Here is a 25,180-nt window from a genome sequence, read left to right on the forward strand (position 1 = left end):
ATAGCAACCGGGACTTCTAACGGCAGCTGCGGTGACACGCTGACTTTACCGATTAGCAATTGGCTCTTTCATTCAGAAGGCGGGGCTTCCTGCGATTGAGCAGCCATAAGCTTCAATCATGACAAAACAACGATAATTTTATGGGACATTTGTGACAAACAAAAGCAAAAAATTATGAAGATCATTTTTGTCTATATTCGGATTTCAGTATGACCTCTCAAAACTCCTAGGAATAATTTATGTTAGCAACAACAACAATATGTAATTGTTGCATTACATTTACATTTAGCAGACGCTTTTATCCAAAGCCACTTACAAATGAGGACAATGGAAGCAATCAAAATCAACAAAAGAGCAAGATACGCAAGTGCTATAACAAGTCTCAGTTAGCCTAAGGCAGTATACTTAGCAAGGTTTTTTTTATAATATTATAAATAAAAAGAAAACAGATAGAATAGAAAAAGAATAGAGAAGCTAGTGTTAGTTTGTTTTTTTTAAAGAAAACAAGCAGTTGCAATATGCTATTAACTGTAATATTAGAAGTACTTCAATATTACGTGAATTAACAGCCAATCATACCGTGTGTAAATAATGATGCTGGAAAGTCCCACTCACTTCTGCACAAATCCTTTCAAATAACCGATTAAAAATTATTCAGTGATTCCAACGTCATAACGTCACTACGTCATCACGTGGGCCCTGACAGATATTCTGCTCTAAAATGTTTTCAGGTACATACAGCTATTACATTTTTACGATTACATTAATAAAGACATTTACCTATTAGACAAATCCCAGCTTCACTTCGCTCCAACAATCTGCTCACTCGGATGGAGTAAGTTAGTTTCTCGGTTCGCGAGTTGTTGACTCAACAGATTCTGATTCGAAACGAATCGTTCAGACCGGTTTGTGAGTAGGTTTAACAGATTCAGTGAAAAGATTCGACTCAAAATAACGATTCATTTAAGAATCGGACATTGCTCGTTCAGGCCTGAGGCGATATGTGAGCTACATACGCTTGTCCGTTATAGCGTCTAAGCATTATCATTTTTCCGTGTTAATTTTCCTAACTTTTCTCCGTTACAAGAATCGGACATTGCTCGTTCAGGCCTGAGGCGATGTGTGAGCTACATACGCTTGTCCGTTATAGCGTCTAAACATTATCATTTTTCCGTGTTAATTTTCCTAACTTTTCTCCGTTACTATTCACGTGTTTGTTTCCGGAATTCTTTAATGATTTATGTCTTGAATAGCAGTGAGAACTGGTATATGAACATAGCTCAAAAATAAGTAGCTAACACAGTCAACGTTTGGTGTGTCCTCACCTTTGCTGAAGAAGGATAATTGTTTATGTGCAAACTGAAGTGACAAACACCTCAGCATAAGCATGTTTAAAGGCAAAACGGCATGGTTCTCGGACAGTGTTAGAAAGGGGGTACCATTAACCAACTTCTGGGGTGAGATGAAAAGTATTTGGCTATATATGCTACTAATACAACTCACGTAAAGTGATAAAGACACTGTTAATGAACATTTGGGAATATGTCATCTTATATCTGTTTATATATTATATAGCTTATATAGTTTATATGTATAGTTTCTGAAGGGGGAGCGCGTTCTTCCTGGAAAACGGCAGATTACCTCTTCAGTGCTGATGCCTCTTCTGAAGACACTAAAAGGTATGTTCAGTTTACAGTACAATTCTTGTTTGAGGGTGATTTGGTCATACTACTGAATACTAAAGAAACCAGCCTATAGAATGTACTTAATCTAAATCTTCTGTACCCAAAACCATTGAAATGCCTGAAAACTTTTGCCACAAAGGTGTACCTAATTTCTTTTTATGTTTTAGGATATATGAAAGTGAGGATTATGTAAAAAACAGGGCAACGGTTTTCCACAGCAACTTCCTGTCAGCATGTAAACACCGCCAGAGTGTAACATCTGTGCCTATTGGCCACTATGTTCTGCCCCCCGACTCTGTCCAGAATGGTAAACCATGAACATGCCATTATTTTTAGTGACATGTTCCAATGTAAAGAATGAGTAGTTTTTACATTGAAAAATAGTGAATGCCTAATTACTGTTCCAATTCTTCTCTTTAGAAATGAGAGTGCTAATCGGAAGGTTCATTTGGGAAACCGATGAACAGGTATGAGAACATGCCGTCTGTTAGTCCAGTGTCCAGTTATTCCTCTGTCATTTGTTAGCTTCTCAATCTATTGAAGGTGATGTGTGAAGATCAGATATATGAAGACAGTCTGTCTGATGAGACTGAACATCAAGCAGTGAGAGAGAAGAACAGGTATGCATTAACTCTTTTTTTAGTTCTTTAATTCTTTATAGTTATTGGCAGAATGCATACATTTATTGTAGTGAATTTTCATTTTTAAACGCATAATTCTTTAATATTGTTCAGTTTACTGTACAAATGAGGTCTAAATATTATTTTCATTACCACAGCACTTTATCGTCATAAAAGCATGGTTTAACCTCATGTTATCTTCATGTTCATGTTATCTATTAGCCAGGACGATTACGAGACTGTTGCATCGCCGAACAAAGTGTGTTCTTGTAGTGAGATGTGGAAATATCCTGTAAACAACATGATCTCAGGTATTTAATTAAGAAACAAAACTGACACCATAGTACTTTGACCCATAATTCACATGTCCTCAAACTGTTTATTACCATCTCATTTGCAGGATATGTTCATATTGACCAAATGAAGAAGTATTCAGGGGAACTTTATGATTTTCTTCCCTCCCTCCATGGCCATAATGTTTCAAGATCTAATGACGTGACTCCTCGTCATTGTCACAAAGAAATGTAATATAATATGCTTCACATAAGAAGTGGATTGTCTTTGTTTATACGTTTCTTTGACAAACATATTTAATGCAAATGGATGCTTATTTTCAGTTCCTACTCATCTCATATGAATCTTCCTCAGCGTATCAGACATTTCCCAGCAATATAAAATCCAATCCCTGTATGTGAACAAAGGTGATATGACAGGTTACAGAGAATAACAGTAGTAATATCATTAAAGTGACATACTTCAAAACAAAACTGTGTCCCTGTTTATTTTCTGTTAATGGTTAATTACCTTCCAGTGTGGTGGTCTGTCCATTAAAAGATTTTCTCTGAGGTCAAGTTTTATAAATCTGCTGAAACCAGGGATTAAGTAATCTTCCAGTGATCTGATGCTGTTAAATTTAACAGACAGGGTCTGCAGATTTGCCATGTCTGGAAATAGTTATGACAACAAAATGAACAGAACACAAACAAATTCCACATGAGGACCAATGGGAACAAACAGGGATTTATGCCTAATAACTATTAGAATAATAATGACAGTGAAAGAGTAACTATTAGTCCTATAAACATTAACGATATGTGTAATGAGAGCAAAGTGACAGATCAAAGGTACAGCGGCTTCTTACAGCAAGCTGTCTCCAGTCGTCCTCTTAAAACTGTTTTCACACACATTCATGCCATAAATAGTAATTGAATTAAATGGAAAATTTCTAACCTGTCAGTGCTGTAGGGATGTGTGTAAAACAGATCTTGTCCAGGTTCATGAAGACCAGTGACTGCTGAGACCCCCAAATTGTGATGGCAGGTGTGTAATTTTGTTATTATGAAGCCCAAGTTTCTCTAACCTCCTAAGTTTACCAATAGATGATGGTATAGAGACAAGACCGCATCCTACAGCCCAGAGCTCTCTCAGTTCTCTCAGGTCACCTATGGCTTCTGGGAGAACAGATAATGGGTTGGTAAGTCAGGTGTTTCAGTGATCCAATGTTGCCAGGAAGCATGGTCAGCTGGTTTCTATCCAGTATCAGTTCTAGTTTTTCCAGATGCAGAATCTTACAGGGAATGCAAACACTGTTTTAGACATGATTTCTGCTTACAGTAAACAATCTGTTAGACATTATTACATGTGATATGTGCAACAAATTCATTCAGTGTTTTTTTGAGTATCTACTTTGAAACACGTAGTACGTTTGAGGATATGACGTACCTCGTCTGGTGGTAAAATGAGCTGATCGTTGTTCAGAAAGAGTTTTTTCAATGGAAACACCAGGTGGCAAAACAACTAGACCCCTATGGCGCATGTTCAGACTTTCCTGTTGTTTGCTAAGACATTCCAGTACCATATCATCCCCGTTCATTTTATTTCATTTAATAAAAACACGATATATCAGAAATACAGGCGGTATTGAATAGAGAAGCTAGACTCGTCATCATCGCCATGGTTACATGCAACTTCCGGCATTTCTGGAACGGTTCTTGTACACAGGATGGTGATATTCATCAGTCTTTAAATTAACTCGAGTCGTTGGACGATGTAGCGCTTAAAGGGAATGCTTTTTATAGTTATTTTATGTTTATTCTTTAGGGACAATGTTAAAATGCAGAAAGTTTTTTTTATTTGATCGCAGTTGTCTGTATTTTTTTGTACAGACTGCGCTGCGCTCTGCATGCACAGAGCGCAGTTTTGATGTTCTTGAATAACTTCCCAGAGAACAGGAAGAAGTGGGATGGCCGTGAGGGACATATTCTTTAGGGACAATGTTAAAATGCAGAAAGTTTTTTTTTCTTTGATCGCAGTTGTCTGTATGTTTTTGTACAGACTGCGCTGCGCTCTGCATGCACAGAGCGCAGTTTTGATGTTCTTGAATAACTTCCCAGAGAACAGGAAGAAGTGGGATGGCCGTGAGGGACATCTGTGCATATGTGAGCGAAAGCGGGCATGATCCCTACAGGAGTACATAGGTCTTCTGGAGTTTGGGCTGTACGTGTATAAGTGAATAAAATGGATAAAGACAACCTCACCGTGGTCCTGCACTCTAAAGGAGATCTCAGATTGGTATGACATTTTATGCATTTTGGGTGAAGATTTTGCAACCCTTGAACTCTGATTGCACTTGCGATTTATAATTGCAGATTTTTCTGCATTTTAACCATAGACTGTATTTTAACAGGAGCAGCGTCCCGTTCCGGAACCAGCACCAAATGGTATAGATTTGTTTCTTAGTAATATTTCCAAATGCATTGCAATGATGATGAACAGTTTAATATTCATATTTATTCATTCTTTTTCGAAGAGGTGTTACTTCAGATGCATTCTGTGGGCATCTGTGGATCAGACGTGCACTATTGGCAGAACGGCCGCATTGGGGACTTTGTGCTGAAACAGCCCATGGTTTTGGGACATGAAGCCTCTGGTCGTGTGGTGAAAGTGGGCTCTGCTGTGACGCACCTCAGAGCAGGTTAGTGCTCTCTGGATTTGGCTTAGTTTTAAATATTATGTCAGTTAAACTCAGATTAAGTGAGTTTTTCTTTCATTTTTTTGTATTCAACAGGGGACAGAGTTGCCGTTGAGCCTGGAGTTCCTCGTGAAGTAGATGAGTTCTTTAAATCTGGACACTACAATCTGTCTCCCAGCATATTCTTCTGTGCCACTCCTCCAGACGATGGAAACCTCTGCAGATACTACAAACACAATGCAAACTTCTGCTACAAGTCAGATCACTATTACTGGATGGTTTATATAATGAGGGAGTCCATAGCACTTTCATTTTTTTGCATAATAATCATGTATATGTCTGTGTGTGTGTGCAGGCTTCCCGATAATGTGACCTATGAGGAGGGAGCCCTGATCGAACCCTTGTCAGTGGGCATTCATGCTTGCAAGAGGGCAGGGGTGACTCTTGGAAGCTCAGTGTTTGTCTGCGGTGCAGGTCAGTCTTTTCTAATGATTGATGTTTATGCAGCTGTTACACATTAACTAGCCAATCAGTGTAATTACCTCTGACTTCTTGGCCACTGCCACTTTTCTATAGTGTGTCAGGACTGCAACACAGTTGTTGCTTAGTCAGCTAATATCACATCTGTATAACATGGCTTTTGGGAAGTGTGACTGGTTATAGCAAAAAAATAGACTATATATGTGTTTCTTTTGATCAACATAGGACCAATTGGGCTGGTGTCTTTGTTGGCGGCCAAAGCCATGGGTGCTTCACAAGTAATAATAAGCGGTAATGTATATATGTATAAAAGAGAATTATATATGTATAAATTGCACTTATAAAGTCTATCCCTTTTATCTGTATTTGTAGATTTGTCTTCTGATCGGCTTGCCAAGGCTAAAGAGATGGGGGCAGACTTCTTGCTGCATGTGAAGAAAGAAGACGAACCAAAGGAGATGGCCAAAAAAGTGGAGGGAATGCTTGGTTGCATGCCTCAAATCAGCATAGAATGCACTGGAGTGCAGAGCAGCATTCAAACAGCCATCTATGTAAGTTTAAGACAAAAATAAAATCATACTGCTAGCCTTGTTTTTGTGCTGATGATGGTGTTTTTGTCTAGGCTGCTCGTTCTGGAGGAGTGGTGGTGCTGGTTGGGCTTGGTGCTGAGATGACCACCGTACCTCTTCTCAATGCAGCTGTCAGAGAAGTTGACATCAGAGGTGTATTCCGCTACTGTAACACGTAAGTAGGATCACTTGGGCTTGGGATTTACATATGGCTGCTTCAGGAGTTTTAGTACAATGTAGATAAAAAAAGATTTATTGTAGTATGCACATTTCAAAATAAGATTTTACTCCTTTGCACACTTTTACCCATGTTCCCTCATTGTTTTTCCAGCTGGCCGGTGGCCATTTCTATGTTGGCGTCTAAGAAGGTGAACGTCAAGCCCCTGGTCACCCACCGTTTCTCACTGGAGCAGGCTGTGGAGGCCTTTGAAACCACCCGCCAGGGACTAGGGGTTAAAGTCATGTTAAAATGTGACAAAAATGATCAAAACCCATGAGATCAACTCTTAGACCCACACCTGATTATTATTGCCTAGCTACAGTGGCTTGAATAAATTTGTTTGATCCAGTTAATTTTGCGAGTAACCTCAGGTACAACAGTCATAGGAATTAAGTGATACTTCTTCACAGTGGATCTAATTATTTATAATTCCAGTTGCATTATAATTTAATGAATATGTAGCAGTTTATATTAGTAAAGTGTTTATAAACCAACCGTTTGTTATTATATAATCATGAAGAGTATTAAAATGGAATTTCATGTAACATTGTAAAGAGTGCAGTTTTTAATATAATGCTATACTAATAGCTGGTCATTTTTTACAATTTACTTACCTTAAACTTGTTTACAAACAATGAAGCTTTACCAATGATTTATGATGCAAGGATACTTGAGTTTGTCTGAGTGGTTGCTTTAAGGACGATATAAGTTTTGCTTATATTTTTAATCATTTTCATTATGTATATTTTTCCTGTATTTGCTAACTATGTAAATTGAACCATAATAAGTAGAACTCGGAAGCAGTTGTGCAAGTAGTCCATTATATCCGTTTACATAAAATAATGTAAATGTTACATGCAAAACTGGTCATCTAAATCAATGAATAACTTTCATTTACGCATCACTGAAGTTTGTTTTGTTTTATTTTTATTATCATTAGATTAAGGGCACTGCTGAAATGCACAGCATTTGTCATATTTTTGTACAAACTGCGTTTTGTCCAGCGCGCAGTTTTGAGCGACTTGAATGACCTGATGAGAAATCAGCAAGATATGCGATAGCAGAATTTACCGTCAGTGATCCGTACGGAAGCAAATAACGTGAACGGACGACACAGAACAGTTGTCCTGTTACTTCTGTACGTGTATGAGTGAATCAAATGGACAAAGACAACCTCTCTGTGGTCGTGCACTCTAAAGGAGATCTCAGACTGGTATGATTTTTAATGAATTTTAGCTGAAAATTTGAACTCTGATTGCAGTTGCTAATTGCAGATTTGCTTTCATTTTAATAGGAACAGCGTCCCATTCCGGAACCAGGACCAAATGGTATATAGTCACTATATATTTTCGAATACAGTGTAATGATGAGCATGTAAACATTAATGTTAATTTATTAATTTGCTGGATCTTTATTGAAGAGGTGTTACTTCAGATGCATTCTGTGGGCATCTGTGGATCAGATGTGCACATGTGGCAGAACGGCCGCATTGGGGACTTTGTGCTGAAACAGCCCATGGTTTTGGGACATGAAGCCTCTGGTCGTGTGGTGAAAGTGGGCTCTGCTGTGACGCACCTCAAAGCAGGTTAGTGCTCTCTGGATTTGGCTTAGTTTTAAATAGTATGTCAGTTAAACTCAGATTAAGTGAGTTTTTCTTTCATTTTTTTGTGTTCAACAGGGGACAGAGTTGCCGTTGAGCCTGGAGTTCCTCGTGAAGTAGATGAGTTCTTTAAATCTGGACACTACAATCTGTCTCCCAGCGTTTTCTTCTGTTCCTGCCCTCCAGACGATGGAACCCTCTGCAGATACTACAAACACAATGCAAACTTCTGCTACAAGTCAGATCACTATTATTACTGGATAAACGATATAATGAGGGAGTCCATGGGACTTTAATTCTGTGCATTTTAATCATATATGTGACTGTGTGTGTGCAGGCTTCCTGATAACTTAACCTATGAGGAGGGAGCCCTGATCGAACCCTTGTCAGTGGGCATTCATGCTTGCAGGAGGGCAGGAGTCACTCTTGGAAGCTCAGTGTTTGTCTGCGGTGCAGGTCAGTCTTCTATAATGATTACACGTTTGTGCAACTGTTACACATTAACTAGCCAATCAGTATAATGATTTCTGACTTCATGGCCACAATGGCCATGAAGTCAGACATCATTACACTGATTGGCTACTTAGTGTGTCAGGATGGTAAAACAGTTGGTGCTTGTTAATTTTAAATCACTGATAGTATGCATTATTTTCAGAATGTCATCTCTGTGACATGACTTTTGGGAAGTGTGACTGGTTATAGCAAAAAATAGACTATATATGTGTTTGTTTTGATCAACATAGGACCAATTGGGCTGGTGTCTTTGTTGGCGACCAAAGCCATGGGTGCTTCACAAGTAATAATAAGCGGTAAGTCATGCATCCAGTGTTATGTGAAAGGGAATTATACAGTATATGTATAAATAAATTGGACTTATAATCAGTGTTGGGGAAAGTTACTTTTAAAAGTAATGTGTTACAATATTGCGTTACTCCATAAATAAGTAACTAATTACGTTACTTAGTTACTTTTTATGGAAAGTAATGCGTTACTTTACTTTTGCGCTACTTTTTAAACCTGGACAGGGCTTGCTTGTTTGTTTTTAATATAAAAAAGTTCTATTTTTGGCAAATATAAAAGCCTTTTCACACCAAAAGTGAAATGAATAAGCCTCAGGCTGAAGGGAAAGTAAATTTACGTCTGTACTACCCCCAACACTGCTTATAATGTATCTAATTATTTTAGATCTATACTCTGATCGGCTTGCCAAGGCTAAAGAGATGGGGGCAGACTTCCTGCTGCATGTGAAGAAAGAGGATGAACCAAAGGAGATGGCCAAAAAAGTGGAGGGAATGCTTGGTTGCATGCCTCAAATCAGCATAGAATGCACTGGAGTGCAGAGCAGCATTCAAACAGCCATCTATGTTAGTTTAATTACATTAAATTTTATTCATTATACTGTAAAACGTAATTATACCTTTCTGTGTAATACAGATTATATACTTTATTCTGTTTTTACCTTTATATTTGTTTGTGCAGAGTACTGGGATGTATTCTCAGGTCTTGTTTTTGTGCTGATGATGGTGTTTTTGTCTAGGCTGCTCGTTCTGGAGGAGTGGTGGTGCCGGTTGGGTTTGGTGCCGAGATGACCACCGTACCTCTTCTCAATGCAGCTGTCAGAGAAGTTGACATCAGAGGTGTATTCCGCTACTGTAACACGTAAGTCTGGGAATTCACATACAACTGATTTGAGTAGATCAAAAGATGAAAAAAAAAATGTATGCATAATACTATTTACACTTTTGCCCATGATCCCTCATGGTTACTCCAGCTGGCCTGTGGCCATTTCTATGTTGGCGTCTAAGAAGGTGAACGTCAAGCCCCTGGTCACCCACCGTTTCCCGCTGGAGCAGGCTGTGGAGGCCTTTGAGATGTCACGCCAAAGGCTTGGGGTTAAGGTCATATTAAAATGTGACAAGAATGACCAGAACCCATGAGATGTGTCTCAGAAATACAGCAATTCTGTTTACAATGGATGAAATTTAGCATCTTAGAATTTTACATGATTAAAATATAGTCCAAATTAAACCTTTTGTCTTATAGAATTATTAACAGTATTAAAATGAAACACCTTTGAGTTTTTAATATTATCCTCTAATAATAGCTGGTCATGATTAGAGTTTACTAATGTTAATCTTGTTTATAAACAGCTAATCTTTACAAATGATATCTCATACTTGAAGTAAATTTAAGCACAGTATATAACGCTTTGATTATGTTTTAATTATGCTTATTGTGTTTTTGTTTTGTGTTCCTTATTTGATCCTTCAATGTTTATGAAAAAGATTGTAGTGTATTTGAATAAACTCTAGGGGGAGCAGTGATCTTCAAAATTGGAGAATGATTGTCGCTCTCACACTCATAATGAATAGCCTCTGTCTTGCTATAAAGCTTGGCAATGTCCCTGTAATCTCTCCTAAGATCAGATAAAGGAGTTTCATTATTGGGTGTGGTTTTTTTTCTTATTCTTTCCATGACTATGTCAATGTCTGAGAAATGTGAGCTGGCTGAACTGATTTCCAACTGCGAGACTCAAATCTGTGCTCATTAGGTCCATAATATGCAGCAAGGGAGCTATTTTAAAGTTTTGGAAGCTGGCCACTGTTAGAAGCGGTTGGCATGGATTTTGACTCAAGCTTCCAGGTTGTATGACCCACTCAGGCTTCAAGCAATTCTTTAGTTCTCAAATAAATCGCCAGGGAATCAAAGGTAAAACAACATGAAGGGCTTATATTACACTTTATTGTTATTTTGCCATTGTGTCATTTTAAGATGCATGCAGACAGGTATTCATGTTCATGTATTATTAGCTGTTTCATGTCTCTTTTTTTATTACAATTTTCAAAAGCTTTCTTACGCGGCGGTAAGGCTTTTGGTCACAGTGTCTTATTTTCCCAAGGCCAAAGCCTCACAAAGATACAATGGGACTAACAGTGATTCCTACATGGACACAAGTACTAAACAAGGTAAACGTTTATGTACAGACATTCTAATACTGCTTAAGGAAGTGGACGCACTATTAACAACACTATTACATTCACCACTGACTCGAATGAGTTGCAGCTGGGCATACACAAAAAAGCACACGTAAAAAATAAACTTTTGTGTTTGAAACGAACTTCATTTACAGTATGGCAAGAGAATGTTTTGATTATTACAGCATGGGAGAAGTCCAGAAATTGTTTACATATAGCATTTTACAAAAGATTCGCTTGCTTGTATGTAAAAACTACTCTCAAAATTTGCTCAGTCTTTAATGCCCACTAGATGATATTTATCCATTAATGAAGGCTGGCGATGTAAAAAGATTCTCCTTTGTTGATAAAGTCCCTGCTGATACTAGTCAGTCTTGCAAAGTTCACTGTACGATGTGTCTGGAGTATGTATTATATGTATGTACTTATTGAGCATATTTAAAAAAAGAAAAAAAAAAAAGAGTCATGCCACATAATTATTTGCCACATTTACTGCAGTAAGTCCAGTTATTTATATGTAAGGGACATATACTGATTCAGTGTGCATTTGATTTGAATAAATGTAAAATTCAATGATAACTGGATCAAGTATATTATCCAATATATTACGTTTATAAAAAAAAATGTCATAATAACAGAAACAAATATTCTGGAATGGTTGCTTGATGTTTTGGGCTTCTGTCTGGACTTCTCACTCTGGCTTTTCCATTCCTTTCTGATATTGATATGACGATTACATATTTACAAAACAAACTTGCATCTCTCCAACAATGTCCACATGTATGTAATTGTAAATAAATTAAACAAAGTGGTATCAAAATCAAGTGTACAAAGCCCCCCTTTCATTACGTAGAAAGGACTTGAGATGCATCGACTCCATTTTCATCTGACTATGCACACACCCAAGAGCAGACGTGGCAAATCAAAAAGAATCCACACTATGCAGTAATGACACACCATATCGCTTAAGTAACGTTAGCAGACAGCAAGAGTGATGGGAGTTATTTTTGGTGAAGATAAAAGGAGAAAGGTGACTGCTGCATTCAGACATTTCCCAGTGCCCAGATTTGTGTATCTCAGCTGAAGTCCACCTCAGATCATATATACATAGGAGTCTCCTGACCAGTTAAGAGTCTAAACATGGCAGCTGGCATAGTCTTCATGTGGATCTGTTACAGAACAAAGAAAGATATTTTTTTACTAAAAAGCATTAATAGCATTAATATACTATGTATTATTCCACTAAACATCTCTGTTACGTACATGTATGTAACCCACGTTCCCTGAAGGAGGGAACAGAGGCATCACGTCGATACCGACGAATTGGAGGATCTCCAATATATTATTCTACTAACATTATTTATTATATCTTTTAATATAATCTACTGTTTGAAAGATTGGGGTCAGTAGGATCTTTTAATACTTTTATTTAGCAAGGATGCAATAAATTGATCAAAAGTGACAGTAAAGACTTTCATAATCGGTAACACTTTACTATAGGGACCAATTCTAACGATTAACTAGTTGCTTATTAGCATGCCTATTATTAACATACTGGCTGTTTATTAGTACTTCTAAAGCACATATTCTGCGTGACCATTTTCTACACCCCTAATCCTACCCAATACCTAAACCTAACAACTACCTTACTAACTATTAATAAGCAACAAATTAGACCTAATAAATTTGATTTCAAATAAGAACTGTTCTGTTTATATTTATACCCATTAAAGAATCCCAAATCATGGTTTCAACAAAAGTAGCACAACTGCTTTCAACATTGATAATAATAAGATATGTTTTTTAAACACCAAATCGGCACATTAAAATGATTTCGGAAGGATCATGTTACGCTCAAAACTGGAGTAATGGCTAGTAAAAATTCAGCTTTGCCATTACAGGAATAAACGACATTTTAAAATAATAACTATATTCAAATAGAAAACAGATATATAAATTATAATAATTTATAATATTACTATTTGTACTGTATTTTTTTTTCAAATAATGCAGCCTTGATGAGCATAATAGACTTCTTTCATAAACATAAAAAAAACATCAAACTTTCGAATGGTAGAATATACTGTATTATATAGGGCTTACCTCGCCGACAGAATTAGAGAGAGCCTGGACGATTTTCTCATGTGCCGTTGCCACAACACTTTGGCCGTTTATCTCAATAATACGATGACCAACCCGCACGCCTCCTCTCTCTGCAATCCCTCCTCGCATTAGACTACAGATCTGAGGAGCAAAAAAACAAAAGTTGGACTTAATAGTAACAATGAGATGTCAAGACTTTATTTCAGACTTCCTGTTTCTCCATACTCACAATGCCATTCTGCACACTAAAACCCAGCTGGTATTTGAGGTCTGGTCTCTTAATGAGAACTGTGGTTACAGGAGGGCAGCTCACGATGTTTAGCTTCACCTGCACCTGATTTTTCAGGCCCTGATGGAGATATACAAAACATACATGTGATTATATTACTCGATGCGATCTCACCTGCACTGTATTATTACACGGGGATCGTAACAATAGGAGATGAAGATTGCATTGCCTTTGCAAGCACTTTATCGATTGCCCTGTGGTGGTTCAGCAGCCCTAAACCACAGACCCTTAATAACCAGCTACTCAGAATAACACAGATGGATTCATAGATTCGGCCCACCGCGCACTGTGACAGCCCAACCCCTCTGCACACCTTGATGATTCCCTGACAGGTGGCGAGAGGAAGCCCCACCAGGCTGGTGTTGTTGATTGACATGATCTGGTCACCGATGCTGAGCTTCCCAGAACGGGCGGCAGGGCCTCCATTCATCATGTTGGCCAGGATGACGGTGGGCAGAATGGAGCCCCAGCCAGACTCCACAATAACTATGCCCAGAATCTCCCCCTTCTGCTTCTCCAGCTGCAACTGTGGGAGGAGAGAAACAGAGAGAGTCAGACAGAGGCATAGGCAAGGGATTGGGGTTGATTGCCAATAAAAGGCCATAAAAGAACAAAGCAATTAAGGAAACCATTTAAAATGAGACTGAGAGCATGGGGGTTCAAAATAGCACAATCTTCACCTTTAGTGTACAGTATGTGTTATAGAGAACAGCCTTGGAAATTTGGTCCCTTGGCCTCAGATTAAAATATGGCAGTGACATTAGTTATTGTTCAAATAATCTAGACACTTCCATGTAAAAGTTTGGGATTAGTAAGATTTTTTAATATTTAAGTCACTTATGCTCACCACTTCATTTGTTGAATCAAAAATACAGCGAAAACTGACATTTGTTCAAACATTATTATAACAGTTTTCTTTTTTCATATATTTAAAAATGTAATGTATACCTGTGATGGCAAATTTTTACCAGTCATTACTCCAGTCTTCAGTGTCACATGGTCCTTCAGAAATCATTCTAATATGCTGACTTGGTGCTCAAGAAACATTTCTTATTATTAAAAACTTGGTGATACATTTTTAAGGATTATTTTAAGGAGATAGAAAGAAAGAAAGGAAAAAGACAGAAAGAAAGAATATATATCCCAAACTTTTAAATGGAAGTGTATATTTTCTTGAAGCATTTGGATATTTCAGAGAATAAAACTTCAACGTACATTACTATCATGCTGCTCATCATCTAGTTTGATGAATCTGTGTGCACATCATTTTGTGTCGTGCTCAGATGTTGTGCTTAACTGGGAATCCATGAGCACTATTTGCATTAGAGAAGCATTTGGTGATTTACTGGACATTGCGATTTAAATCAGTGTAACCGTGTCCCATCTGGAAGACCGGCTTCTTAATATGACAATTGGGTGAGCTCTTAAATGGGCGGGACTTTGCAACAAACTGTCAATAACTGAAACTGTGATTGACGTGACTGACAGCATTTGAGCTCAGAGAGAGATTTTAAATCTTCTTTGGAGCATTTAATTGACCATTTTGCATACTGGAGCATTTTGTTTAAAGGATTAGTTCACTTCTGAATTAAAATTTCCTCATAATTTCCTCACCCCCATGTCATCCAAGATGTTAATGTCTTTCTTTCTTCAGTCGAAAAGAAATGAAGGTTTTTGAGGAAAACTTCAGTGGGGTTCACTGGGTGGAAGGTCCAAATTGCAGCTTCAAAGTGTTCTACACGATCCCAGACGAGGAATAAGGGTCTTATCTAGCGAAACGATCGGTCATTTTCTAAAAAAGAATAAAAATTATATACTTTTTAACCTCAAACGCTTGTCTTGTGTAGCTCTGCAATGCGCATGCGTACTCTGTGCAGTCCCATTCGAAACAGTTAGGGTAGGTCGAAAAACTCCCATCTCATTTTCTCCTCCAACTTCAAAATCGTCCTACATCGCTGCAGAAGTACCGACCCAGTGTTTACAAAGTGAACGTGCAAAGAAGATCAAACGCCCTTTACAAAAAAACGGTAAAACAGCGATGTAGGACGATTTAGAACGATTTTGAAGTTGGAGGAGAAAATGAGATGGGAGTTTTTCGATATACCCTAACGGTCATGAACCGGTGTTGTGTAATATTCGGTTCCCGTGAAAAACTGTTCCAATGGGCGGGGTTAGTACGAATATTCATAGATTCGTTCCGCGGTGGGCGTGGCCTTTTGAACTACAAACAAGCGAATGGAAAGGATTGTGTTGTCTGTTCTTCAGCTCTTGTGTGATGAATTATTTTGAAAAGGTAATAAAGCCGAATGTTCATACGCCCCGTTTAGATGTACAAACAGTTTTTCACGGGAACCGAATATTACACAACACCGGAACGGAGTTCACGCAGAATTAGACAAGATGAGCGTTTGAGGTTAAAAAGTATATAAATTGTAATTTTTTTTTGAAAATGACAGATCGTTTCACTAGATAAAACCCTTCCTCGTCTGGGATCGTGTAGAACACTTTGAAGCTGCAATTTGGACCTTCCACCCAGTGAACCCCACTGAAGTCCACTATATAGAGAAAAACCCTGGAATGTTTTCCTCAAAAACCTTCATTTATTTTCGACTGAAGAAAGAAAGACATGAACATCTTGGATGACATGGGGGTGAGGAAATTATGAGGAAATTTTAATTCAGAAGTGAACTAATCCTTTAATTTCAACATCATATATAGACACCTAAAATGATCTGAGTACACAATTTTCTATTAATTAAGTGACATCTGTGCTTTCACACTTCTGAAAAGCACCAGCCTCCACTGACTATAAACACAACACTATGTTAAATCCTTTATGTAAAGCCATTATAAAAGCAACATTTTAAAGGGATGGTTAAAAATTCTGTCATCGTTTACTCGCCTTCATGTTTTTTTCCAACTTGTATGAGTTTCTTTCTTCTGTTTAACATAAACAAAGATATTTTGAAGAATTTAAGTAATTGAACATTTACTGTTCCCTATTTTTTATAGTATGGAGGAAAAAAATGGGAAGTCAAAAGGGGACCAGCAACTGTTTGGTTACCAGCATTCTTCAAAATATCTTCTTTTGGGTTCAGCATTCTTACAGGTTTGGAAAGTGAATAAATGATGACAATTTTCATTTTTGGATACCTAAGTTCAATGGATGCTTTAGAAACTAGCTCAAAAATTACCAGTGGTTTTTATGGTATGTGTGTTTTTTTTTCATCAAACGAAAGTACTGCTGTCCGTCATCACTGTCCACTGCTTTCTAGTAATCCCCCTTGTATTGAGCAGAAAAGCATCAGTGTGCTGGGTCAGCTGTGTTCTAACACAAAGAGAACTCTTAATAGAGAAGAAAGAGTCTGGCTGCTGACCTCTTTGCAGTTGTCAGAGTTTGAGAAGTGGATGAGGTCATCATTGTACATCTCCTGTGTGTTGATGATGTCGCTGTACTCTTTCTGGCTCAGGTCCTCTGGGTTGATTCCATTGGCTCTGAGGAATTCCTGGTAGGCCACGCTAAATGCCTGACCAATGGACTGTGCTATGAGCTGGGCCTGCACATGTTGGAGAAGAAAACCAGGTGAAACAACCGCAAAAATCAATTCATGTATACATTTGCCATTAATTATAAATTGGTTACATGCTATATATATAAACAGAACTAAATCATTACACATATCTTTAATTATGAGCCTTTTAAAGACAAAAGCGAGTCAAGTCACATTTATCTTTATGCAAAATAGATTGTTTTAAAACAGCTTCAAAGTAATACAGAAAATAGCAGTGTGAATGCTGCAAAATTCATCAGTTATGAAACCAGTTCAATTTTATCCATAAAGCAGCTCTAAAGAAGACAATAGTGTCATTAGCTCAAGTCAGTTCAATGTTGATTCAGTTTATTATAATAGCAGTGTTGAGTTGCAAAGTTCATCTGTTATGAAACAAATTCGATAAAGCAGCTCTAAAGAATTCAAAATTGCCATTATTCAGCCCAGTTTAGTTCAGTGTTTAATTTCGTTCAATAACAGTGTCAATGTTGCAAAATTCATCAGTTATGAAACAAACTCAATACAACTATTAAGCAACTTTAAAGAAGACAATAGTGTCACTATTCAGGTCAAGTCAGTTCAATATTGACTCAATTCAGTTCAATAACAGTTTTGATGTTGCAAATTTAATCAGTTCTGAAACAAATTCAATTCTGCTATAAAGCAGCTCTAAAGAAGACAATAGTATTATTATCCAGCTCAATTCGGTCCAAGTTTTGTTCTCAACCAATAGTGTCATTGCAGTCAAATCAATAATATTTTAAGCCCCAACTGAGCAAGGCAACAATGTCAAGGAACCAAAACTCCATCAGTTGAAAAACACCTCAGGAGAAACCAGGCTCAATCAGAGGGCCAGCTCTCCTCTGGCCTAGAAGCACATTAGCTGTTCTGCATAAAAGCTTCTGTGCTTTTGGCAATAACTGAAAAACATTTATATACCGCAAATCAATGCAGCAGATGAACACTGTGTCATTTTTTCACTTCACTGATTTGATATTTTGTGAATCTGCTCACTCGTAGTGTATTATTGTCCATTGATTTCTCACTCTAGAACAGATTTACGTTTTGGAACGGTTTCCATAACCGTCAGCTGTCGTCTTTGAAGACACTGTGACGCTGGTGCTACAGTAGTGCTCACTGAGAAATGTGAATACACTGGCCTATTACAAGCACTGCAACCTTATTCAAATCTTAGTGAATAATCTTCCATGGAAGTAGAAAAGTTGCTGGATTAAGGCTATTATATCAGACTGTCGGCACTAGAATGCTAAAGAGGCGCAGTGGAAAAAAGGTTCACTCCCTTCGCTAATGATGTGGCTGTTTTCTGATTTAACAGTACCCCTCAGGCGACGTGCGCACAGGTAGGGGTCATACCATTAATAATGAAACATCCCAACATGTGTGCTGGCTTTGATTTTCACTGGAAACATGGCTGCTTCAGGAATATTCAGGGAGTTGAGCATCTAAATCAGTCACAAAGAAAAAACACACCAGCAGTGATCAGACTGCCGGAGAACCGACTGATTTATATGGGCCCCAAAGGAGGAACAAAGCAAAGTTATCAAAATTTAGGATGATAACTTATATGACATGATAAATTGTGTGGCACTGCTAAGCAGATAACTGAGATGAAAAATAAAGGCTCTAGAAATGACTCATTTGTAGGCGCACACACAGACACGCACATACTCATTGGCTGAAACATCAAAGAGTGTAATTAGACAGCATGAGTGAGGAACAACTGCAATGCAGAGGAGAGTGTTGTAGAGGAGAGAAAAGTAGGTCCATTAGAACAGGATTATGTAAAGCTGCAGCCAGGGTTACTTTTGAGGCTATTCTATCAACCTCAGGTGAATCTGAACCTGAGCTTCAGCTGAATAATGGCTCGCATTCTGTGTATACACTACTGTTCAAAAGTTTGAGGTCAGTAATTTTTAAAGAAATGAATACTTTAATTCAGCAAGAATGCAGCAAATTAATCAAAACAGTAGACATTTGTAATGTAATCTAAAAGAAAAAAACGTTCTATTCATCACAGAATCCTGAAAGAAATGTATTTCAGTATCCACAAAAATATTAAGCAGCATGACTGTTTTCAACATTAATAATAATAAGAAATGTTAGCCTGCTTGAGCACCAAATTGGCATATTAGAATGATTTCTGAAGGATCATGTGACACTGAAAGTAGAGTAATGTCTGCTGAGAATTCAGCTTTACCATAACAGGAATAAATTACATAATTACAAAACAGTTATTATAAATTGTAATAACATTTCACAATAGTACTGTTTTTACTGTATTTTGATCAAATAAATGCAGCCTTGGTGAGCATAAGAGATATCTTTAAAAAAAAATTATTTTACTGAAACCAAACTTTTATGCAGTAGTGTATATATGCAAATTAAATGTTTGGACAATTTTACATATTAGATTAACACTTAAGTTATTCAGCTTGTTCCCATGTATGCTGATCACATGTACTCTGTTTTTCCTTCACCATCTATTCCAACTTACATATGAAAAATAAATAAATAAATGATAAAATAAATAACAACTGAAAAAAGTTAAAATTTAGTTCTATAAAAGAAAGTAATATTTCCGCACAATTTCTTAAGTGGGCACAATTTATTTTTATCCAAACTTTGGTATGCGTATGGATTATAAAAAGGAAACAAAATGATTCACACTTACATCCTCGGACTCAAATACGTGGCATATCATTTTGTACTGTTTCTTGGCCTCGGGGGCTCCAGGGGTCGTCTCGATGCAGTCCTGTGAGGCGGTGCGGGGCATGCGGCGTCTTGCCATCAGAACCACAATGTTCCCGATGTCAGCAATGTATGAGATGGTACGCAAAGCGTTATCCATCATGGTCTCCTATAAAACAAACAAGAGAGTCACCACAATTACTTCTTAGCCTTCTGTGGCAACACCTCCCAACACATTACACCAGACTTAGAGTTAAGGCTGTGTTTTAATCCCATTGAGCAGCTTGGTTATCATTTCACAGACTTTCTTATCCAAATGGGCTTACATTATATTTTCTTAGGGACAGCCTCCAGATGCAACCTGGGGTTAAGAGTGCACAGTGGGTTTCTGGAAGGCTCTTATTCATGAATCTCCTTCAGGAAGATCTGTTTCAAGCTACAAGCTTACAGCCTTGGGTTAACCCAGATCTTTAAACAGTAAAGTTACAGCCATGACCTTGAAATTGCCCTCACTAAAATAACTTAGATGCTGTTCTGATTGTACTACATTCGATATTCCATGAGTCTGAATGAGCAGCACACGAAACAGCATGTACGGCATGCACTCTATTTCATATACAAACAAACAGGTCATAAATCATCAGAGAGCTGAAAGAATTAATGATCCAGAGCACAGGAAATTCATGCAGCATTTCGATTCAATGCACGCAAAGGTCATGTGTGGGATTTTCATTTTTCATTTTGCTGCAGCTCTTCTTTAAATTATAGGAGCATAATATGTGACATGTTTCCTTCAAAGACCCCATGAAGCTCAATCTATCAGTACTAGGATCATTTTTATAAATAACCCTTTCTTTCAATGCATATATCTTATATACGGCTTGCAGATACGCAGTGCTGAAAAAGCTTCCTCTGCTATTCGATAATAACACCCAGGTTACATTATGAAAATACCAGTGAAAAGAACAGTGTTTGAGGTAAGGTTATGTTTTAGGCTTTTACTTTGTGTTACTGAAATGCTGCATCCGTTTTGTTTTCAGTTGGCTGTGCACCAGAATCCACCCAGGTGAAAAAGACGTAGTATTAAATGTATTAAAAATATACTTGAAATTCAAGTAGTATGTTTATAATACATTTGTATTCCCAACATGCTTATCACATAGTCATTAGCTCTATTTACATTCAGCCAAGTAATCCATTACCAGCCTAGTAGTCAATGTAAAGGTGATATGGTTAAACAGAAACAAGAAAGAAAAGATGAATCATAATTTAATATGCAAAAATATGCAATAAAAAAACTATTGCAATTCATACGCAAATCTTACAATGATGGCATCACTATCAGTTACATTTTGAATGCTGAATATTCTATCATTGTAAGTTATTATGAAACTTCAATAGTACATTTTATTAAGTAAAGTTTGAATGGATTCTGTGTGCTAAGCAGATTGGGCTGAATTAAATCTAAAAGTTTCAGTCTTACAGGGTACTTTGAATGTCTGAGGAGTATCAATACAACCTTGAAGGCACTGTAATGAATCTGTAACAGCCAATACAGACTCACCGTGAGATGTGACAGGCAGGGTGAGGACTGACACTGCATTGCAGCACATAATGAAATCTCTGTGCCAGCCTGCCCACTCACTGCTGTTCACTCAGAACTCATACACATAATCGCAGCAACACTCACACAGCGATGTTACTCAGTATCAGGGTACTAAATGTACCATTAAAACAGTATGTAGCTCTTCCTACCTTATGCTTACAGTAACACTAGTGTGGAAAAGGAGGAGCTGTTGACTATACAGCATGTGTAAAATGTGCAGCTGGAGATTAAGCACAAAGCCTATAACCATCATTAAGCTCTCCATCACTAGCAACTGTCTACAAGCCTGATCATATGCACATCTCTTCTCTCTACACACACACATTACGTGTTTTATGTCAGTTATGTAACAAAAGGTTATGTAATATATCATATCTGAGCATTCTCTTTGCATAAATATTTCCCCAATCCAAATATGAATGATCTCCTTTTCTCCAAGTATGATTTATAATTTATAATGTATACTCTAATTCTCTATGAGAATTCAGATTTTGGCCATTCTGCCTCAATAACAACAACAGTATATATTTACATTTAGTCACTTAGCAGACGCTTTACAAATGAGGACAATAGAAGCAATCAAAACCAACAAAAGAGCAATAATATGTAAGTGCTATGACAAGTCTCGGTTAGCCTAATGCAGTACACATAGCAAGGATAAATAAATAAAAAGAAAACAAGTAGATAGAATAAAATGGAATAGAGAGTGCAAGTGTTAGAGGGTCAAGTTTGTTAGTGTTTTTTTAATAAATAAAAAGACAGGTAGATAAAATAGAAATAGAACGCTAGTGTTAGAGAGTCAAGTGTAGATGGAAGATATGTGTTTTTAGCCGTTTCTTGAAGATGGCTTTCTGTTCGGATTGAGTTGGGCAGTTCTGTGAAAGTGATTTTGTGCCTCTTTGGGATGGCACTATAATGCGTTGTTCACTTGCATATATATAAAAGAACAGTTGAGAGCATGTATAGTATAACAAAACATATTAACATTTTTATTGACTTTATATATAAATGAAGATATATATAAATGAAGAAAACAAGCAGCAGGGATATTAAACCACTTTGGGCATTATTTGTTTGCTTATTTGGGGCTTATTTGTTCATATCTGCTTATGCTTAACCATTAGTGCAGCTGTCAGTTAATGGCTTAATGTGCTTCTATTTCCTCTTACTTTTTTTTTTTTTTTTTGGTTGATCTTTTCCGATTTTATTTTGAAACCTGTATCACTAGGCAGCCGCATGAACTCACCTGGGTGTCTGCATTGAGCACCTTGATCCTTTGAGTTGAGATGAAAAGATCTACCTCCGTCAAAGTCTGAATGTCTCCCTCTGGACTCTGCTGACAAAAAAGAAAAAAACAAGAACAAAAATATGAAAAACTACCCCCGACCTCCAAGAGGTCACAATGCCATAAATCACAATGGCTCATGAGAAGACCTGAAGAAAAGGCACAACCTCTCAAACCCCTAATGAAAGCATTTTAAATGCTTATTTATAAATCATGCACTAGCATAAGCTTGTCCACATGGGAGGGCTATGCTTAACCTCTGTAAATTGCATCATTAATAGCCCAAATAGGAAACAATATGGTATGCTCAGGTGCAAAGAACATATGGATTGGAAATGTGAAACTGCATTGATTATCGCTAGCCTGTCCAATTAATAATTGATTACTGCTGGGCAATGGTGACTAAGTGCGCCGCAAAATCAAAACATTTTCCAAAAACCTTCAAAGCCTATAACTGAGAAACCCAGTGAGGTAATCAGGCTAAGACACAAATAATCACTGGGTATACAGCCCCCTGTGATAAGTAGAAGCCATGCAGAGGTTTGAAGTAATGAGATGATTGACACTGGAGAGCGAGTGAAAGAGAAAAAAGAGCGAGACCCATTCGGTGCATTGAGGTGGAGTGCAGGGTGATGCAAAGACAGACGGGTAAGTAAAATGACACAGTGGCAACATTTAACCAGCTGTCAGGCTGTCTCAGAGTGCCAATCATTTACCTGTCAGTACATTTCTGCTCAGATTCTTGCTTTTGTTTTGTGTTACTGCAATAAGAAATGGTAGTACACACGGATGACTATAGCTATGTTATATACGGGGTTAAAAGTGCAGTCTGTGCAAAACTTGAAATTTTGACTACATATCTTAAAAGGTTTATGTGACTCAGTTGCAGCCCAGAAGTGGCTGGTTTGCTAATAGTTAGTTAGAATTTAAGATACAGATCCCAGACAGCCGGATCTAAAGCTTCAATTCACATGGTATGAACCAAAACGTATGAAAGCTGCACAGATGATGAACACAGACATGGAGTAGATGGTTAAAAAAGGCATGTTCTTCTTCTATCTCTCTCTTTTTTTTTCCTTTTTTTTTTTTTTTACACACCGCCTTTTTCTTGATTTTGGCTGCCTTCTGTACCCTCTGGAAGACGTTCAGGACAGTACAGGGGTCGTCACACACGGGAGCAGCAAAAAGGCATGAAGGTAAAAAAAAACAAAAACATTAAAACAGGCAAAAACATATAAACAACCAAACACAAAGTCTGCATGCCATGTACGGCATGTGTGTTCTTTGTACACAAACACAAACAAACCCAGAATGCAGCAACATCTCCCCCTGCACACATACATACGGATAGCAAATCATAAGACATGCAGATATGGCTTTAATAACTATTACTGTACATTGAAAGCCATAAAAAAAAAAAACATTTTATGCATTGACATTTCTCAACAGGATAGAAAAAATGCCTATTTGTATCCAATAAGATATGTTAGTCCTTTTTCAACATAAGCAGTCATTACTTTCAATAAATGCCATATTGTTATAGTTGTGTGATTTATCACTGACACTAGATTCATTGTCAGAATCTCACAACAAATGCAGCCTAAGACCTCAGTTTATCAACCTGCCATATTATGACTGCAGGGAGAACAGCAGCTGTCATAGTGGACTGACTGTATACCGTACAATGTTTTCTACTGTACAACATTGTTAATCTCGTCAACAAAATCATACAGGAAAATTTGTAATAAAAGGGTATTTTGAATTCCTCAACAACAACACATCATGAAAATGGCAGGATATTGACAATGCACTAACAATGTTTTCCGAGGAAGAAAAATATATAAAGAATATGATTGTTTTAAATAATATTATTTAATTTTGCAGTAAAATGATATTTTCGTAGACTGGAATTAAATGGCATAATTTTAGTGTTATTTATATACAATTTATAATATAGTATTGTAATGTGGGGTTTTGTTTCATGTTCATATTTTCATGTCTTTTATTTTGTAGTTGTTTCACCCTGTTGGTGTCATGCTTCCCTTGCCCTCATGTATCTCTGCCTTGTGTATGTGTCATGTTCTGATTGGTTGTCCTAGTCATGTGTCTTGTTTCCCACTGGTTTGTTCTTGTCATGTGACCCTCTTTGCTATAAGTAGCCATCATGTTGCCATTGTCTCTTGTCGTGTATTGATGTTGTAACCCGCTGTCGGTGAGTCTAACCACCCAGCAGATCGTCTTGTTCACCTTCGCCAAGGAAACCGGGACATTGAGGATTATGTGGAGGACTTTTGTGGACTTTGTCACCAGGTAGACTTTAATGAAAGCTTCCTAAAAGACATTTTTCGTTTTGGTTTAATTAAGGACATATCACAGTTAATACCACGCAATACCCCACACTGGTCACTTGAACAATATATAGACTTTGCTCTGCGAATGAATGGCTCTGCCTTCACTGTGGGTGTCATGGAGGAGGAACATGACACTTCCCCAAAGCCTGTTCACGTCATGCCTGCC

The 25,180-nt window shown here is 37.5% G+C and overlaps 4 protein-coding genes and 1 long non-coding RNA gene across 8 annotated transcripts in view; 3 read left to right on the forward strand and 2 right to left on the reverse strand.

Annotated features, from left to right (window-relative positions):
• The first annotated feature begins 1,104 nt into the window (after nt 1–1,104).
• Nucleotides 1,105–2,848, forward strand: LOC107670733 (telomere repeats-binding bouquet formation protein 2-like). The gene is made up of 7 exons (XM_016463449.1): nt 1,105–1,457; nt 1,598–1,679; nt 1,853–1,992; nt 2,106–2,152; nt 2,229–2,305; nt 2,528–2,616; nt 2,706–2,848. The coding sequence occupies exons 1-7, from the start codon at nt 1,388–1,390 to the stop codon at nt 2,831–2,833; spliced, it is 633 nt and encodes a 210-aa protein (XP_016318935.1). The 5' UTR covers nt 1,105–1,387; the 3' UTR covers nt 2,834–2,848.
• Nucleotides 2,849–2,911: 63 nt separating this feature from the next.
• Nucleotides 2,912–3,734, reverse strand: LOC107670734 (uncharacterized). Its single transcript, XR_001632114.1, has 3 exons — nt 3,536–3,734; nt 3,110–3,249; nt 2,912–2,990 (listed from the first exon to the last, which is right to left on the reverse strand). It is a non-coding gene; the product is annotated as an uncharacterized LOC107670734 (long non-coding RNA).
• A 980-nt stretch (nt 3,735–4,714) lies between these two features.
• LOC107670753 (sorbitol dehydrogenase-like) lies at nt 4,715–7,056 on the forward strand. The gene is made up of 9 exons (XM_016463493.1): nt 4,715–4,876; nt 4,992–5,025; nt 5,115–5,279; nt 5,373–5,532; nt 5,632–5,750; nt 5,982–6,047; nt 6,129–6,307; nt 6,379–6,500; nt 6,657–7,056. The coding sequence occupies exons 1-9, from the start codon at nt 4,823–4,825 to the stop codon at nt 6,820–6,822; spliced, it is 1,065 nt and encodes a 354-aa protein (XP_016318979.1). The 5' UTR covers nt 4,715–4,822; the 3' UTR covers nt 6,823–7,056.
• A 128-nt stretch (nt 7,057–7,184) lies between these two features.
• Nucleotides 7,185–11,861, forward strand: LOC107670754 (sorbitol dehydrogenase-like). The gene is made up of 10 exons (XM_016463494.1): nt 7,185–7,650; nt 7,683–7,758; nt 7,840–7,873; nt 7,966–8,130; nt 8,224–8,383; nt 8,483–8,601; nt 8,889–8,954; nt 9,331–9,509; nt 9,683–9,804; nt 9,917–11,861. Exons 2-10 carry the CDS (start codon nt 7,705–7,707, stop codon nt 10,080–10,082), a joined length of 1,065 nt encoding a protein of 354 aa, XP_016318980.1. The 5' UTR covers nt 7,185–7,650; nt 7,683–7,704; the 3' UTR covers nt 10,083–11,861.
• Nucleotides 11,862–11,931: 70 nt separating this feature from the next.
• apba2b (amyloid beta (A4) precursor protein-binding, family A, member 2b) overlaps nt 11,932–25,180 on the reverse strand; it is an 84,304-nt gene continuing 71,055 nt past the window's right edge. For 2 of the 4 annotated variants that reach the window (XM_016463492.1, XM_016463489.1), the window contains exons 7-14: nt 23,762–23,797; nt 22,625–22,711; nt 19,756–19,941; nt 16,890–17,069; nt 13,826–14,038; nt 13,453–13,572; nt 13,224–13,364; nt 11,932–12,289 (exon numbers count right to left, since the gene is read on the reverse strand). In XM_016463492.1, coding sequence (XP_016318978.1) covers nt 12,218–12,289; nt 13,224–13,364; nt 13,453–13,572; nt 13,826–14,038; nt 16,890–17,069; nt 19,756–19,941; nt 22,625–22,711; nt 23,762–23,797 — 1,035 coding nt within the window. In that variant the 3' untranslated portion in view covers nt 11,932–12,217. Of the gene's footprint in view, nt 12,290–13,223; nt 13,365–13,452; nt 13,573–13,825; nt 14,039–16,889; nt 17,070–19,755; nt 19,942–22,624; nt 22,715–23,761; nt 23,798–25,180 lie in introns of all 4 variants that reach the window. The other 2 variants (XM_016463491.1, XM_016463490.1) reach the window with 2 other exon arrangements.

This window comes from Sinocyclocheilus anshuiensis, unplaced genomic scaffold (genome assembly GCF_001515605.1).
Source record: "Sinocyclocheilus anshuiensis isolate Anshui unplaced genomic scaffold, SAMN03320099.WGS_v1.1 scaffold816, whole genome shotgun sequence".
Classification (NCBI taxonomy): Eukaryota; Metazoa; Chordata; class Actinopteri; order Cypriniformes; family Cyprinidae; genus Sinocyclocheilus; species Sinocyclocheilus anshuiensis.

What these genes read in the sequence shown, in the direction of transcription:
- LOC107670733 (XM_016463449.1), top strand. Translation starts at nt 1,388, where the DNA reads ATGTTTAAAGGCAAAACGGCATGGTTCTCGGACAGTGTTAGAAAGGGG. An exon ending in ACCATTAACCAACTTCTGGG is followed by an intron (nt 1,458 to 1,597) that starts GTGAGATGAAAA and finishes TTATATGTATAG; the next exon opens with TTTCTGAAGGGGGAGCGCGT. An exon ending in TGTAAACAACATGATCTCAG is followed by an intron (nt 2,617 to 2,705) that starts GTATTTAATTAA and finishes TCTCATTTGCAG; the next exon opens with GATATGTTCATATTGACCAA.
- LOC107670753 (XM_016463493.1), top strand. Translation starts at nt 4,823, where the DNA reads ATGGATAAAGACAACCTCACCGTGGTCCTGCACTCTAAAGGAGATCTC. An exon ending in GCATTCAAACAGCCATCTAT is followed by an intron (nt 6,308 to 6,378) that starts GTAAGTTTAAGA and finishes GTTTTTGTCTAG; the next exon opens with GCTGCTCGTTCTGGAGGAGT. An exon ending in GTATTCCGCTACTGTAACAC is followed by an intron (nt 6,501 to 6,656) that starts GTAAGTAGGATC and finishes TTGTTTTTCCAG; the next exon opens with CTGGCCGGTGGCCATTTCTA.
- LOC107670754 (XM_016463494.1), top strand. Translation starts at nt 7,705, where the DNA reads ATGGACAAAGACAACCTCTCTGTGGTCGTGCACTCTAAAGGAGATCTC. An exon ending in AATGCAAACTTCTGCTACAA is followed by an intron (nt 8,384 to 8,482) that starts GTCAGATCACTA and finishes GTGTGTGTGCAG; the next exon opens with GCTTCCTGATAACTTAACCT. An exon ending in GCATTCAAACAGCCATCTAT is followed by an intron (nt 9,510 to 9,682) that starts GTTAGTTTAATT and finishes GTTTTTGTCTAG; the next exon opens with GCTGCTCGTTCTGGAGGAGT.